This window comes from Peromyscus leucopus, chromosome 14 (genome assembly GCF_004664715.2).
Source record: "Peromyscus leucopus breed LL Stock chromosome 14, UCI_PerLeu_2.1, whole genome shotgun sequence".
Taxonomy (NCBI): domain Eukaryota; kingdom Metazoa; phylum Chordata; class Mammalia; order Rodentia; family Cricetidae; genus Peromyscus; species Peromyscus leucopus.
The window spans coordinates 67,256,953-67,272,610 of NC_051075.1; the positions used below are offsets into that span (position 1 = coordinate 67,256,953).

The window sequence follows — 15,658 nt, forward strand, 5'->3', positions numbered from 1 at the left end:
AGTAGTGGGCGTGAGGGTTGTGGGCTACCTGCTGCTTCCAAGGAGAGCCCCAATCCAGGGAATGGGAATCCTGGCCTTGGTCTCAGACTCACCAGCCGCTGCATGCTCTTCACATGGGTGGGGCTGATGGATAAGGCTTCTTCATACCATCGCCGGGCCTCATCGAAGTTCCCTCGAAGCTCAGCAACCTGGCCCCGCATGTAGAGCACATTGTGGGACATCGGGAAGAGGTTGGCAGCTTCTTGGGTACAGGCTGTGGCTTCAGCAGGCTTTCCAATGCCAATGTAGACCTCAGCTGTGGGGGAAGAGCAGAGAACAGATGCTGTCCTGGATCACTGCCCTCAGAGAGCCTGTGGCGGCTGGTATTCTGCTTGGGGGCTTTCACACTCCAGGAGTTTGGCAGGGCCCACAGCCAGCTGTGCCCTAGCCTGCTGGACATGGCCACAAGCCAACAGCCTTTTGTGCCCACCTGTGCCCAGGTCACTTGTGCTTTGGGGCTTGAAGGGCAGACATATGCCACAACCAAACTGACAGCAGTGAGGTCTGCCTGGGCTCTGGCCCAACCTCTGAGGACCGTCGTCCCAGGGCCTACTTAGAGCCTTCAGCATTAGGACAGAAGCTGCCCTTGGCTCTGTTCATCAGAGAAAAGGGCTGAAATGAGCACCAGAACAAGGACCTGCGGCACACAGCCCCCACACAGGGGAGTGGCTCTGCCCTCTGGAGCTTGCTCTTCTGAGGCTTGAGCATGACAAAGCACTTTCTGGGGGCTTGCTACATCCAGAAGTGTATTCCTTATGAACCTCCAAGGAGCAGTCTGTTAGGGACATCCCTGAGAGCTGAACTTGGATTAGGCACTGGCAGATCTAGCTTTCAAGGCAGCTCTTGAAGAGACCACAGCACTGACGAGTCCCTGCCACTTGGAACGAGCCAACAGGCAGACAGAGGTAGGCTGCAGAGTCTATGATCCCTCCAAACCTTTTCCTTTACCCCAGACTCTCTGGAGAGGGACGCCACAGAGGGCAGGGATGTGTTAACAGGATGCACACAGGGAGTCTGGGGTGCTGAACACATGCCTCCTGTGTTCCCTGGAACTTTCTCTTTCATACAAAATTCAAGTGGCTTTCTGGTCACCCTTCCAAGCCACCAGGGCCCAGGAAGCCCCCATCCTTCCCATCCCTCATTTCACTGCTGTTTTGCTTTGTCTGGGGGAGGGGCCAGCAGTGAGTGGAGGTAGGGATTCTATTATGTTATTGCCTCACCCTGAGCATTTCTGGAATAGACCCCAATGATGGGCTCTGCAGTGCCCGAGCTGAGCACAGCCCAGGTCCTGCCCTCATTGATGGCCTAGCCAAATGTTGGGGCCTTAGCCACACAGCTTTCCGAGTCACTGCCCGCCTGTGCTAGTCTGTCAAGAGTGATTCCTTCCCAGGGGTTCAGTGGGAGAGTGAGACACGCTCCTCATCCCACCAGTGAGACACTTCGCTCTTTCTAGGCCACGACCCAACTGTTCTGACTCAGGAACTTTGTGGTGTGGAGTCATTCCTTTGGAGACCTTGACTCATCTATGTGAGGAGCCAGAGGCTGCCAGGCAGAGCCCCTTCCTGCCACCACACTGACAAGCTGTGTTCTTTGCACCCAATGCTGGGTCTGAGCCCCCTCACCTGCTCTCTCATTGTCTAAAGACTTCCGTACCTCCACTCAGCTCCTGTCTTTAGGCTGCTGAAGGTCTTTACTGCGTTATCCGAATCGTCATCAACATCTATGCCAGGCGTTTTGCACACCCCGGTCCTTCTCATCCCACATGCCTCCCTAGCTCCCCTGTGCTGATCCACAGGGATTCTTTTTGCAAGGATGCGGCACTCTCTCTGCCTACACTTCCCGTCATCCAATCTGCACCACTGGCAGATGGTTTGCAGTCCAACACCCCACTAACACTGATCTTGTCTGGGCCCCCAGCAGCTCCTTCCCTGCAGATCCACCGGATGATGTCTTTATTGTACCACACAGCCTCCTTCAGAAGAGTTCTTCCTGCTGGGGAGATGGTTCAGTGGGTGAGCTTGCTGTACAAGCATGTGGGCCAGTTTTGATCCTCGGGGCCCACGCACAAAGCCAGGTAGGGTTGTGCACGTCCATAGCCCCAGCTCTGGGATGGGTTAGAGACAAGAAGACCACCGGGGCTTGCTGGATTGCAAGCTTAGCCAAAAAATGGTGGATTTCAGGTTCCATCTCAAGAAAGCAAAGCAGACAGCTACAGAGAAGACCCCTAGAACCGTCCTCTGGTCTCCACACACCAGTACACACATGCATATACACAGCACACACAGGCATAGCCTTTCTCTCTCTGTGTCTCTGTCTCTGTCTCTCTCTCTCTCACACACACACACTGAGATTGTCCTAGTGATTAGTGTGTGCTGCATGCTGAGCATGCCATCGTGTGATCTAGTGCGGCTTCCTCGTTTGCTCAGTAGGATGAGAAATAACTTGCCTGTGTCCCACTGCTAGCAAGAGGTGGGAGTCAGAATTATGTGTGTGCTGGGGATCCTGTAAATACTCTATCATGGAGCCCCATCCCCAGCCCTTACCTTATGATTTGTTTTAGGGTCTCACTGAAGCACCGTGTTGGTCTCGAACCAAGTTCGCAGTGCAGACAGGCCTGAGTTTGCTTTTGTCCGTTATTCCGACTCAGCAATGGGATAAAAGACACACACTCGCTCTGAACGTCCCTCCCTGCCTCCCACCTTTGCCGCCTTCTGCCTTCTGCCCATTCCACACTTACTTGGAGGGAGCTTTTAAAGCCCTGTTCAGACCTCCTAGCTCTTCAGGGCTTCTCCACGGGAGGTTCGAAGATCAGTTGTGGCTACTGGGAACAGCCTAATGTGCACAACCTGACCCTGGCCACAGACCCACTGCCTCCCCTGGGGTCCCAGAACTGCACTGTCTTTAAGTTTCGTCTCTCGGCTGTGCTGTGCAGGATGGTGCTGCACCTCTCCACTGTTCCTGACCAGTGCTAAGCAAACTCTGCTCTGCTCAGACGTGCAGGCCTTCTCTATTGCTTCCTGCTTCTTGCTTTGGCAAGACCTTTTGTTCCCAGGGGTCACAGGAGTGGCTCTGTTTGTTCCTGGCCCTTGGCACATGGAAGTCACTGGCTTCTGTAACTGTTGTTCTGCATCTGCAGACCCTAGGAAGGCAGGGACTGAGTGTCTGTCTCCATGACCACTGCACTGCAGAGCCTGGTACACAACCAGACACTCGACAACACTGCAGGGAACAACTGGATGTCTGAGCAGGGCTGGTTGCGGGCTGCGGGCTGCACAGGTTGGTGCTGAATTTAGGTCTCCCAACATGTGAGCCTTGCAACTTGAGATGGGTGACCTGGTAACTCTGCCTCAGTTATGAAGGGGACTCAGCGGGTCACAACACAGAGTTCTTGGCACAGTATCTGAACCACACATTGTGCTTGATACGTGCCAGCTATACGAAAGGTAAAGACTTTTAACTCAAACCCCCGCAGATGGAGAGGGCTGATGGGCCAGGGCTGGTCCCCCATACACCACGTGTCTAGGAACTGTCTTCCTCTCCTCATGGTGGACAAACCACTGTTGCCTCTAGATTCTGCTGATGCAACTTCCTGGTGGCCGAGAGAAGCTGGAGGGGAAGGGGTCAGGCTAAGGAAATTGTGACAGTATCACAGCTTCAAATTCCCAGCAGAAATCAGAAACTCTGATCGGGCACGTCTAAGAATAGCTGCTGGTTTCGGCTGTGAGAGGTGCCAGAGTGAAAGCTATAATTATTAGTAAGTAACAAGCAGAAATTAACCACCTACCGCAAAGGCATTTTTAGCTGCCATCCCACTGTGGGTACCCAGAAGCTGCCTGGCTTGGAAGGGGTCTGGTTGGGCTCTGCATTCCTGGAGCTGACTCTCCACGGACAGTGAGGCCTGCTGAGTTCCGAAGAGAAGGGCTCACTCAGCTCCGGCGGTGTCCCCATCAAGTGTCACCACTGTACCCCAGCTCTCCCGGCTTCTGCCCTGGGAAGACTGTGCCATGCTCACAGCTGCCTAGTGGGGTTCCCCTGATGCAAGACAGGGGGTGCCCCCTCCTGCCCTTCTCTGTGGGAGACCGAGTACAAATGATGCCATTCGATTCTTGGTACTTTCAGGGAAAAAGCAGAAGCTGGGAGCTGCTTTCTAAGTACCATGGGAAGCTCACATGCTGTAAGAGAAGGGGGCAGAGAGGAAGACAGCAGAAGGACTGCGAGATGGCTCAGTTGGGAGTGTGTGTCTTATAAGCCTGAGTTTAATCCTCAGAACTCGCATGAAAAGCCAGACATGACAGCATGCTGGTAGCATCCCAGCATAGAGGCAGAGAAAGGTAGATCCCTGGAATTCCCTGGTCAGTTAGCCTAACGCGGTGAGTTCCAGGTTTGTGAAGAACCCTGCCTTAAATAAACAAACACACAACAGGGTAGCCACTATATGTACAATGATAGCCAAGGTTGTCCTCTAGCTTCTATGTGCATGCATACATGTGCACCATTGTCTGTACACACACACACACACACACACACACACACACACACACACACACACACACACAAGCAAATTTCCTCAACACATAATACCTGCTTTATGAGTGGAAAGGAGATGCTGATACCTAAGGAGATAAGTGGGCAAAAGCCATGAACAGCCAGTGAAAACACATTTCATGCATCCAAGTGGCAAAGATCCAGGGTTTTGAGAATGCATGGTATTGGCAAGGAGATAAGAAAATACTGTCACATGCTGCTGACTGGAATAGAAATTGGTAGGCTCTGTGGTAGGTCACATGACTACATTTATCCAAATTAAAGACTGTACACCGCTTGACCTATCGATCCACTCTTGGAAGTTGACCTTAGAGACAGAACAACACACGTCAGTATACTTACTGAAATGCTGTCTGCATTGGCAAAGCCTGAGAAAAGCTGAAGACACTAATCCACAGTGTACTGCTGATACCATGCTTCCCACCACGGAACTACACCACGCAGCTGTGAGAAGTAAGTCAGCACTACATAGATGGACACACAGTGATCTCCTAGACACTGGAAGAGGGCATGGGGAGAGGGCACAGAACGGCTAAACCTCTGGAAGGTTCCAGAACTAGCATCAGTGTCTCAGCAGGTAACCGAGGCACAGGGACAAGGGGAGCCTTTCCATTTAACATCTTTCCCACCTGTTCAGTGTGGACCATGCCAGTGTGTTACCTGAAGTTACTCAGATAAATTTGTGTCATTGGTCTGAACAACCAAAGAACCAACACGCACAGCCCAGGCTGTGTTGGCTACCAGGAGTCCTAGTGAAGGTCTGTGGCCCTGGGGTCAGGGCTTCCAAGATGAAGGACGAGGTGGCGAGGGGAGGGAGCATTCCCGACCCAGGAAGAGAAGGCCCTCTATAATCAAGCATCCCTCATTTCATGCCCCAGCCAGCCTGTTCCGGAGGCTCATATTTCATGCTCACAGTTCTCTTGCCGTCATAAATACAGCCCAGAAACCCGGAAACAGACACTGGAACCTAATATTGTCTCAGAGAGATCTTTCTTTCCTGAGAGACTCAAATCCAGGGCCACCTCCACCACAGGCTCCTGTCATGAGGTCCACTACTCTCAGCTCACCAGGAAAACCAAGCAGGTAAGAAGAGGCCCACAAACACCACAGAAACAGCTCTGGGAGTCAGGCCCTGATCGGTTCTCTAAACCCTGCAGAACGTATGGGATCTGGAGTTGTTAGAGCTGACGATGATGTTACTTGGTCTCCATGAACTGACAAAAGGGAGGTGATTTATTGTACTTCTCTGCAGTCAGGCACAAGCCACACAGGGAGGACCCCACAGTCCTCCGATAGTCACTCCTGTGAGGGTTTACAAATATGGAAGGAGTCGACGGTGACAAATGCTGAGGGACTCCTTGGCTTCATCCACCCACATGACACACTATACTCACTGCATGAACTCATGTACATCTGCCCAGAGGCTAGAGGGCAAGATTAGCATCTGCTTTCCATAGTTCCATCCCAGTAACCTGCAGAATGTTAGAGCCACACCCATCAACTAGTAACGAGGCCATTATTCTGAGCCACGGCAACACAACGAAACTGAAAAGTTGCTTTGAATGCAGTCTTTGTCATTGAACTCTTCACTATTCTAGTAAGAGCTATACAATTTCCTTCCCAGGAGCCATGGAGGGCCACGCAAACAGGGGCAACAGCCCTGGACAACCGAGTGGTGGCGGGGGTGCTGTAGGGTGGGATGGGTGAGACGTCAATACCCTCTAGGCCAAACTTTCTGGCATTTTGTAGACCCATCTTTAAGTGTTCTAAGAAGGGTGGTTCAGTGGGCAGAAGAGCAAGCCTGACTATGTGCTCTTCAAAAACTAGATTTCAAGTTCATGGAAAAGACAGCTTTGACCTGTGCCAGCCCTGTATGTCCAGCCAGGCTTTCCTGGTCTGGTCATTAAACAGCACTCTGTCCCTCTCTATCCTCTGAGGTCACTGTCCATACAGGCGACTGAGCAAGACAGTCTCAGACTCCGGTGCAGGGACTGGGCTGTTCTGGAGAAAGCTGGCAAGCGGCCTTCCTGCTGGGCCCTGGCTCTCAGAGGCAGCCTGTCTTGACCTCTCTGGGAGTGGGTGGAGAAGAACAATCACATACACAGGCATGAATCAGCCTTCTTTTGTGCTTAGCAGAAGATAATGGGTTAATTTACAGCAGTTGTTAGGGGTCCATTAAGGATGCTGACACAGACAACGCAGATGGGCTGGGTCCGTGGCTGGCAACGCCAGGTAGATCAGCCAAGCCTTCACATGTGCTTGTCTGCTAATGGGGACGGACACACGAGGTAGGACGCCACACAACTGGCCCAGAGAAGGACGGCACCGGTAGAACGGGCACCCTTGCTAGTGACACTTGTGCTCTGAGCATGCTCCCTGGTGGTGATGAGCCTGAGAAGGGTCCACCAGGGTCATGCAGATGAAGTGGTAAAACTTGAGAGACAGGTGACTTTTCGCAGAAACAGAACTATGAATATACACTAACAGCCATCACTTTCTTGGGGGCTCACCTGGTGAGATCGGTTGTCAATCTTACTTAACTCTGGGATTTGCAGCTGTGGGCAGCCTTGTGCAGCCAGCGACTGCCACATGAAACCAGGGCATAGCGGATCATACTTCCTTGGGGTCGGTTTCCAGACCAGGGGCTGCTGCTACTGTTTCCCAGACCTGCCTTTGGAGGGAAGTGGGGACACCGGACACACTGCCCTGCCTTGGCTTTGATAAAGGCATCTGTGCCATTAATGCTTCCTATCCCATTGCCCGGAGACTCGGAGAGTGACGGTGAGAACAAGCTCTGTGATCTTTGACTCTCGGAGACAGGTGCTCTTCTCGCCCTACCATGCAGATGAGTACCTGAGGCTGAGAGGGGAGGCAGAGATGGATCCTACCCAGCCAGGAAAGAGAACAGGTGGAATTCACTCTGTCACCTATGGGGACAGCATGGGGGTGCAACACTGGCCCCTCGATAGTACAAACCCCCATCCTGTAAATTCCTCTGGGGTCCTCACTCTGAATGCCTACTCTGGGTCAAGTGCAGTCACCGAGGAGAGATGAGGAAATGCAGGGTAGCCCATGGTCCCTGTACAGATGTAATAGCACAAAAGGTTTCAGTTCTCCCCAAAGGCTGGGGGGTTCCGGGCTAAACTGTTGAATGCGCCTGCAGAAGCCAGCAGCCTCAGGGTCAGCAGCGGGCTGTGGGAAAGGATGGGTGGACGAAGAGGGCCACCGGGTCAAGGGACAAGTGAGAGCCGTACCTGCATGGAGCCAGATCTGTGCCAGTGTCATCCAGGGATGCAGCGGGCCCTGCTTGGGGGCACTGCTCTGCAGAGATGAGGCCACTTCTGACAACGCTTGCTCCACTCTTGAGGCTGCTACGGATGTGGCATGGACAGAGCCTGTGGGAGGTTTCAAGACTAAGTTAGGAGTTAAAGGGGGACCACAAACTGCATACCTAACTAACGACCCCCTCCCAAACACAGACATGAGTACAAACATACACACACCTTCCCCAGGATGCGAGTTATTGTTCTTAAAGAAACCAGGGCCAACCAAGATGGCCCAGGACTTTAGTTTCACCCTCTGTCCAGCTGTTCCTTTAGTGAACACACAGGGCACATGCTATGCTAAGCACTCTCCAGGAGCTCAGCCTGGCATGATGTGAGTGCTGGGGCAGGAAGGGAGCGCAGCTCGACACACAACAGCACCAGTGATGGACTACAAGGGGATGTTACAAAACTCCCCGTGTTAGGGCCGAAACCACATAAGTGCATGGGTGCAGCAGAGGAAGGCCATGCTTGTTTCCTGGTGTAGTATCTGGAGTAGATGGCTGGCCATTCTCAAGACAACCCAGCTTCCTGCTAATTAGTGCATCCTGCCCTTCTAGAGATGGGCAGCACCATGGATGGAGAATCAAGTTCTATGGCTTGACTAAACACTGGAGAAAGCACATGCTTGCTCTGTATACAGCAGATGCCTGTTATAAGGCTGACACTGGAGTGGTGGAGGGCAGCCTGGATGCTTGAGCTTCGACACACACCTATTTTCTAAATCCTGCATTCTTGAAAGGCTACTGGGCACACGTGCCAGGCAAAGGCATAGGTGTGGTGCATGAACCAAAAATGGAGCAGGAGCCTGATGACTAGAGAGCATATCCTTAACCAGGAGCACGCATCTCACTTCTTCCCAACATTCCGTCTTAGAGGCATGGCTCAGAATTGAGGGGAAGGTTCTCTTGTTATTTCAACTTAGAACTACTCATATATATATATATATATATGTGTGTGTGTGTGTGTGTGTGTGTGTGTGTGTGTGTGTGTGTGTATGCATATATTCAACTACAACTTTCTTAATTTATCATTTATCAGGAAGTTCAGCATGGAGACAAACACTGTAACATTGTTAGTGGTAACAACTATCAACTCATGAAATTTACAACATGAAAAAACATGTAAAGATTAATTCTCACTATGCAAATAAATTTAGTTCATTATATATTGGGTAACATAAAATCGTGAACGTAAAAATATCTCAGTTGGGCTTTGGGATGTTCTATTACTTAGTCACATTATTACTATTATTATCATTACTATTATTATTATTCATAGGTTACTTATTTTAAGAGGCTTGGTAAGCTGTGCACAGTGTTTTATGCCTCTAAAACCAGCACTCAGGAAAGCTGAGACAGGACTGTGAGTTTAAGTCTAGCCTGGGCTAGATAGTAAGACTATCTCAAAAAAACAAAAACAAAACAAAAAGGAGGTGTTACAGCAACAGCTGGCCATCCATATTGTTTAACTGTTTCAACAAGGTAGAAAGATGGATTCTTCTAAGTATGCTCATATTTTTGATGGGGTTTGGTGGTCAGAATCCAAAACCTACGGAAGGAAAACCATTCTACCTCCCATGGATAAACCCTAGGCAGACAGGCTTTGGAGGGCTCTGGAGAGGACAGCAGCCCCAGGAGGGCCCTCGGGGTTCTCCAGAGAAAGCTGCTGCCCAAGAATGAGGAAACTGATGGGATGATGATACTTCACAGGGGAAACCCTGAAGCCTGGCTCAGAATCTACCCTCTCTAGATAAAGTATGTCTAGAGCTATTTTTTTACAGCTATTATTTTTAATATAAATAGCAAAACAGTTCAGCTGCTACAGGTATTTTTGCTTGCATTTTGTTATAACCTTTTATGTGTGTGTGTACATGTTCATGTGTGTGCTGGTGCCTATGTACATGTATAAGTGAATGTGCAGAGCCAGAGGACAACCTTGGCTGTCTATTCTAGAGCGTCTACTCTGTGTTTTGAGACAGTGTTTCTCAGTGGCTTAGAGGTCTCTGGAAGAGGTTCTCAGACCCCTTTGGATGCTAGAAAATTATGAAGACTCCGAAGAGATTTATTGGGTTTTGTCTACTGATATTACCACACTAGGAACTAAACCATGCTCAACATGCTCACTCATTTAATTATTTCAGGATAATAATGCACTGTGGCTATAGAAAAACCGTGCAAACTTTGTCCCACAATCTACGGATCCCTTGCTAAAGAATCTGTGGCTTTTGGAAGAGCTAATGTTGATTTTGGGATAAGCTATTTTGTCTTTTGCTCAAGGAAGGGACTGCATGGTTCTCACTGAACTCCTGCCCAAATTATTTTTCTTTGCAATGTCTATAACGTGACAGAATTAATGTTTAGTGTGACAATACATTTCAACTCTGAATTAAGATCTGGCAAGTGATGATGATGATAGTGATGTTGATGGTGCTGATGGCAGTGGTGGGGATCAGTTTTACAGAACATGTTACATTTTAGGCTCTGTGGATAGCATTTTGCACTGTTGAAGAGACAGAATTGAGACTTGAAGTATCATGTAACCACTCAAAGCCATACAGCCAGCTGGTGGTAAAACCAGGATGCGAACACTGTTTGGTTTTAACCCCAACCTCTACATCCAGCCATAGGGCTACCTCCTGCAGAAGGCTGCAGCGAACGTCCCACTGTCTCTGCAGTAAGAGATGTCTTGAGTCCTCAGAGCTTCCACACAAGTGTCATTATCACTGTGCAGACAACAGGCTTCCAAATGGAGGACCTGCCCTTCCTTACTTGACTGTGTGGTTCTAAAAGACAGCAAGATGTCTTCTGTTCTGGCTTTTTCAAAGTCATTACACAATGCCCAGCCCATTCTAGGTACTGGGTAGGTGTTTGTAGAATAAATAAGAGTAGTGTGGACAGACCTATCTCTTGATGACATCCAAAAGAGATTGTGTATGTTCAGAGTGGTATGGCCACAGACTATGTGGCACTGAGGAGATACACATGAGTGTGCTCCGTTCTTCCTAATAGAGGAAGGCTCTAACCTTCATTGCTTCCAAGGGCTTTTTCAGTGTATCTGTCACACTTCTAGAAATCTCAGGCACAGAATTAAAGACTGATGTTATTTAGTGACTCTCTCCCTCTACTGCCATTAAACAACTGAAGAGAGGGGATGGAGAGGGTGATCAGGAATCCCTTGTTGTTCTCAGTCAATTCCTGATTACATGTATCACATGGGCAGAAAACCTTGCAGGGATGAAATCGAGATATTAGAGAATTCAGAATTTTTATAGTGGACAACAAACAATAGTGACCAAAGTACACAGTAGTTAGCATCTACTGTTCTTTGCAATGACATAATAAGTAAGTCTTCCACTGGGTTAGAATTTGGAGGAACAGCTAACAGCACAGCAAAACGGCAGCCATGTTACTGTTGAGTAGAACTGAAATGGTGAGCGGGAGTATGTATGTGGTTGTGACTTATGTGGGCACACAGTCGGAAATGCTGGTGCTCAGCCATCTGTTTTTAAGGGGCTCTTCTTTTCTCACCAAAGCAAATGCACATTGTGCGTGACCCAGGGGAAAAATGGAGCCAGAGTCTTGGAAAAGGAATCCGAAGGAAGACTAAAGGACATATTTCCAACTTGAAACCCAAGACTCTGGAGAGATGTTTCCACATTATCAGGTTCAACAGATTAACCAGGCAACATGCCCGGGCTGCTCCGCATCTCTTATTTATCACACTAACTTGAGCAGCACGTATCACTGCTGTGACCCAGGGAGCACAGTGTGTGTGCTACAGCTGCCATGCCCTGCAAGGAGATAAAGCTTCTTTTCCCTTAGGACACAGTGGCTGGGAAAAGCCATTGCAGGTTCAGCTCAACTGGAGCTGATGGAGACAGGAGAGAATATGCCCTAAAAGCCGGCCCAAGGTTTGTGAGCTAACTGCTTAAATGGTCCAAAGGCTAAGAGGCCTTGAAACTGGGCAACCTGAATTTTCTTGGCCAATGCATTTTGTTATCCTCCTGCCCTGAAAAGGCTGTCTGGGACACCTGATAAAAAAAGGCTAAGTGCCACCTGAAGAACTGTCCTGGTTCCTAACCTAGGGTTTCTTCTAGGTTCAGCTAGTCCACCTTGGGAAGGGGGAGGCCAGGAATAAGGATGGAAAGACCTTTCTCCATGGTGGAGAACCAAGACCTCAGACATATCCAGCCTCTGAACTCCTGAGCTTTCCTATCACATGGAGAGCTGCTCGGAAACCCCGCCATAAGGAGGACACCGGCAATGGCTGGCTTCAATTGCTTTTCAGCTGAAGCCTTGGCCAAGTTCCTTTGCACCTATGGAAAGAGATGCCTGTGTGGATTTCATACAGATCTGAGCTCTTCTTAGCCACCAGAGTTCATCATTCAAAGGGACTCTAGAGGCAACAACATTGTTAGGTAAAATTAGGAGGCTTACTTAGGCGTGGTCACCCTGCACTTTCACAAATAGGGGCCCCGAATGACGGGCACACATTTCTCTTCTGGCCCCCCTCCTTGACTGTCTGGTGGGACTAGGAAAGCGGCTGTAGTTACAAGAAGCCTGCAATTCCTTTCTCTTCTTGTGTCTTCTCAGCATGGAGAAGATGAAACCTTCATCTACCTAGTGACCTGGTGCTTGTCCCAGAGCTAGGAGCACCTTCATCTACCTAGTGACCTGGTGCTTGTCCCAGAGCTAGGAGCAATTGACAGTTGTCGTGTTACATGTGAGAAACATCCTTCACTAAAAGAGAGACAGCAGTAGACACACAGGACACATATTGCCAGGATTTGGGCAGCTCTTTGTGCCCTGGCCCTGGAGGCCCTGGAGGATTACCTAGGAGGGGGATGGAGCATGTGGCTGCCACACCCCACTCATCACTCACATTCTTTCTGCCCCTTGCTCCTGCAGCCCATACCTGCCTCCCTCACATCTCTTCTGAAAAGAAACCAAGGCACTCTGGCATCTGGTGTGTAGCAATTCCTTGCTGTTGGAGCTCAGATCTCATTTGCCTGTTCCCTAACGATTCAATGTTATCTGTCAATAGACTTCATTCGCTGTCCATCACCTAGAAGCTGTGCCCCTAAAACAATCAGAGAAAGCAGAGAAAACAGTCCTTTGTTTTTTGTTTCCCCCTGAAGACCCTGAGTTCTCAACAGCAATCTGAACGTCTAAGCATTTTGCCAGTCGGCCTGCTTAGAGAATTCTCCTTTTAACAGGGAAGCCTGTCTCTGAAGGCAGGGCCTGGCAATGGGTCTGCCCAACCCTGCAGCCAGCTGGCAGTGTGGCCTGCTTGTCTCCACACCTGCCTCCTCCACTGTTCTGATGAGCTTAGCAACAGCTCTCAGTTTTTGGAGGAAGGAGAGACGAGAGAGGCCACTCCTAGTTCAGCCACCAAATCAGGCATATTATCTGTACATTTGCTTGGCAGTGACGGTTTTGGTTCTCTCCCCATAGTCCTCGGGGTTAAGACTGGCCTGTCTGCCCTTCCTGAGGCAGCGGCTCTCCCACTGTGTTATCATACGTCTTCCTAATCTGTGGGCATCAGCACCTCCCCTCTATGTGGCATGTCTATCCGTGTGACAGCAAGGCCAGGCAAGAGCAGCTTAGTGGACGGCTGCTGCCTCCCGCTAACTGGGTTCCTCTCAAACTTAGGCCACGGTTCTCAGTAGAACTTCCATTTTATCCTGAGTGAAGAACAGACTAGGATGACCACACCCACAGCTCCAAAATGACTCAGCTTTTCAGCCATTTAACATAGTCTCAATCAGTCGACACAGACAAAATGTCTTCTCCCGAGAAGGAGAAGCTCTTTCCGGGGGAGAGCTTTGGAACAGGAGCCCATGAGGCAGGGAGAGACAGGGCTATGTCATCTCCAGGGGGCATGCGAGGCTGAAGCAGAGGTGCCAAGGCTGGTGGGCCAAGTAGTCACACAGAAGCATGAAGGGAAGCCATTCACAAGCATGCAGGGATGCCAGCTGTCAGGGTGTGCCACACTGGTGGCTCTGACTGGAGACAGTACCTTCTGGAGGACTACAGTGGGCGGATGTTTCCTTGGAGGCTTACCCACCCCGAGGCACATTCACTCGGCCTGGGGAGGCTGTTCTGAGCCTAGCATGGATACTCGTTCCTGGAGCATCCTGGGGAACACCTGCCAGGCCTAGTGTGGCCCTGTCTGGACATCCACTTCTATACTGACTTGCCAATTGCTTACAATCCCATTCAGCCTTGTTTAGAGAAAGGCACCAAAGAACCAATTAAGGAAAATTATGTTAAATTAATATTGACTAAACGTAAATAGCAAAGAAAGGTTATATTTGAAAAAGACTGTATCTATCAGATAAACTTCTCAAAAATAGTGGGGGATATCACTAATGTTCTCATACATATATTTTAAAAATCTACTTTATTAATGAGAAACAGTTAAAATATGCCATTTGACTATACACCACCAGATTGTGATGTTCATTAACGCCTGAGTGTGTAAAGTTATCACTAGTCATGATGGGAAGTAAAAAGCCATTTCGGTCTTGCACTCTCCTCCCATCCAATTTTAGACTTTGCTCTCTCATGATCCTGTTTGTTCTCCTCTCCAGGGGATTTACTCCCAAACAGAGCAGCAGCCTTCACAATCAGTCATCGGAAAGTTGGAGCCAAGAGCCCCAGTCAGCCTTGTTTATTTTACTTCATGGAGAGGGGAATGAAACTCCATCCACCTTTTCCTCCCCAAGAGCAACTGCTAGAGCCCCTGAGTGTGGAGGGAGCCCTGGCTCACCCGCTCTCTTCCAGATGTTCCATCGGGAGAGTCCCTGCTTCCAGGGTGACATCTCCAGGCGCGTGGATGGGCCTTAAGCTCAGGGTCAATCACTACCAAATCACACAGGTATGTGTAATGATAGCACTACTTCACATTTTTACAGATGAGGAAGAATCTTCCTTTGCAGGATTGGCTCTTCTCAGGGACCCGGACGTACCTTATGAAGAGTATTAAAGTCTTTTGTATAAGTGTGACAAGTCTCTGTTGGAGGTTTAAGTCTAGTTTTTGGAAAATCAGATTTAAACTTTCTCAGAGAAGCTTGGGGTTAAAGGGGCGGGGTGGTAAATCTTTTTATGGTGAGCTTTAATGTAATGAAAATACCTGTTTTTCATTACATTAAAATGTACAAAACCCAAAATGTACCTGTTTCCTATTATGGATTGCTTTGTGTGTGTGTGTGTGTGTGTGTGTGTGTGTGTGTGTCTGTGTAATAGATGGTGGCCACAGGTTACTATGACTACTGAGGCCAGAAGAGGGCATCAGAGCCTTTGGAGCTGGTGTTACAGGCCACTATGAGCCACCTGATTTGCTACTGAGTGCTCGCTCTGGAAGAGCAGGAAGTTCCCTTAACTGCTGAGCCATCTCTCCAGATCCAGGTGGAGGGCTGGGAGTCACAGAGGCACTTCTCATCTATCCTCTGTGTGCTTCCTGCCTGCCTTCCTCTGTAGTCCTCACAGCAGCACTGCCTCGGAGGAGGAGGAGGAGGAGGAGGAGGAGGAGGAGGAGGAGGAGAAAGAGGCAGCAGCGGCGGCTCTGGTTATGTCCTGGAGTCTCAGGGACTGTGCCCCAGGTGGCAGAGCGGGCAAGCAAGTAGCAGTGAGAGATAATCACACCATCCCAACATTCGCAACCCTCAAAACCCACAGTACACATTCGACAGTGGGGGAGGTGTGACTCTGGAGACCCTCCCAGGGTTAACAGATTGGAAGGCTACT

General features: G+C 49.6%; 1 protein-coding gene and 1 long non-coding RNA gene across 9 annotated transcripts in view; both read right to left on the minus strand.

Annotated features, from left to right (window-relative positions):
* The window catches only part of Ttc7b (tetratricopeptide repeat domain 7B), a 218,271-nt gene that overhangs the window by 25,890 nt on the left and 176,723 nt on the right, over positions 1-15,658 (minus strand). For all 8 annotated transcript variants that reach the window (XM_028886638.2, XM_028886640.1, XM_028886634.2 and 5 more), the window contains 2 exons: positions 7,839-7,979; positions 93-295 (listed from right to left, as the gene is read on the minus strand). In XM_028886638.2, coding sequence (XP_028742471.1) covers positions 93-295; positions 7,839-7,979 — 344 coding nt within the window. The remainder of the gene's footprint in view (positions 1-92; positions 296-7,838; positions 7,980-15,658) is intronic.
* On the minus strand, positions 10,657-15,655 carry LOC114705022. The gene is made up of 2 exons (XR_003736343.2): positions 12,584-15,655; positions 10,657-12,537 (listed from the first exon to the last, which is right to left on the minus strand). It is a non-coding gene; the product is annotated as an uncharacterized LOC114705022 (long non-coding RNA).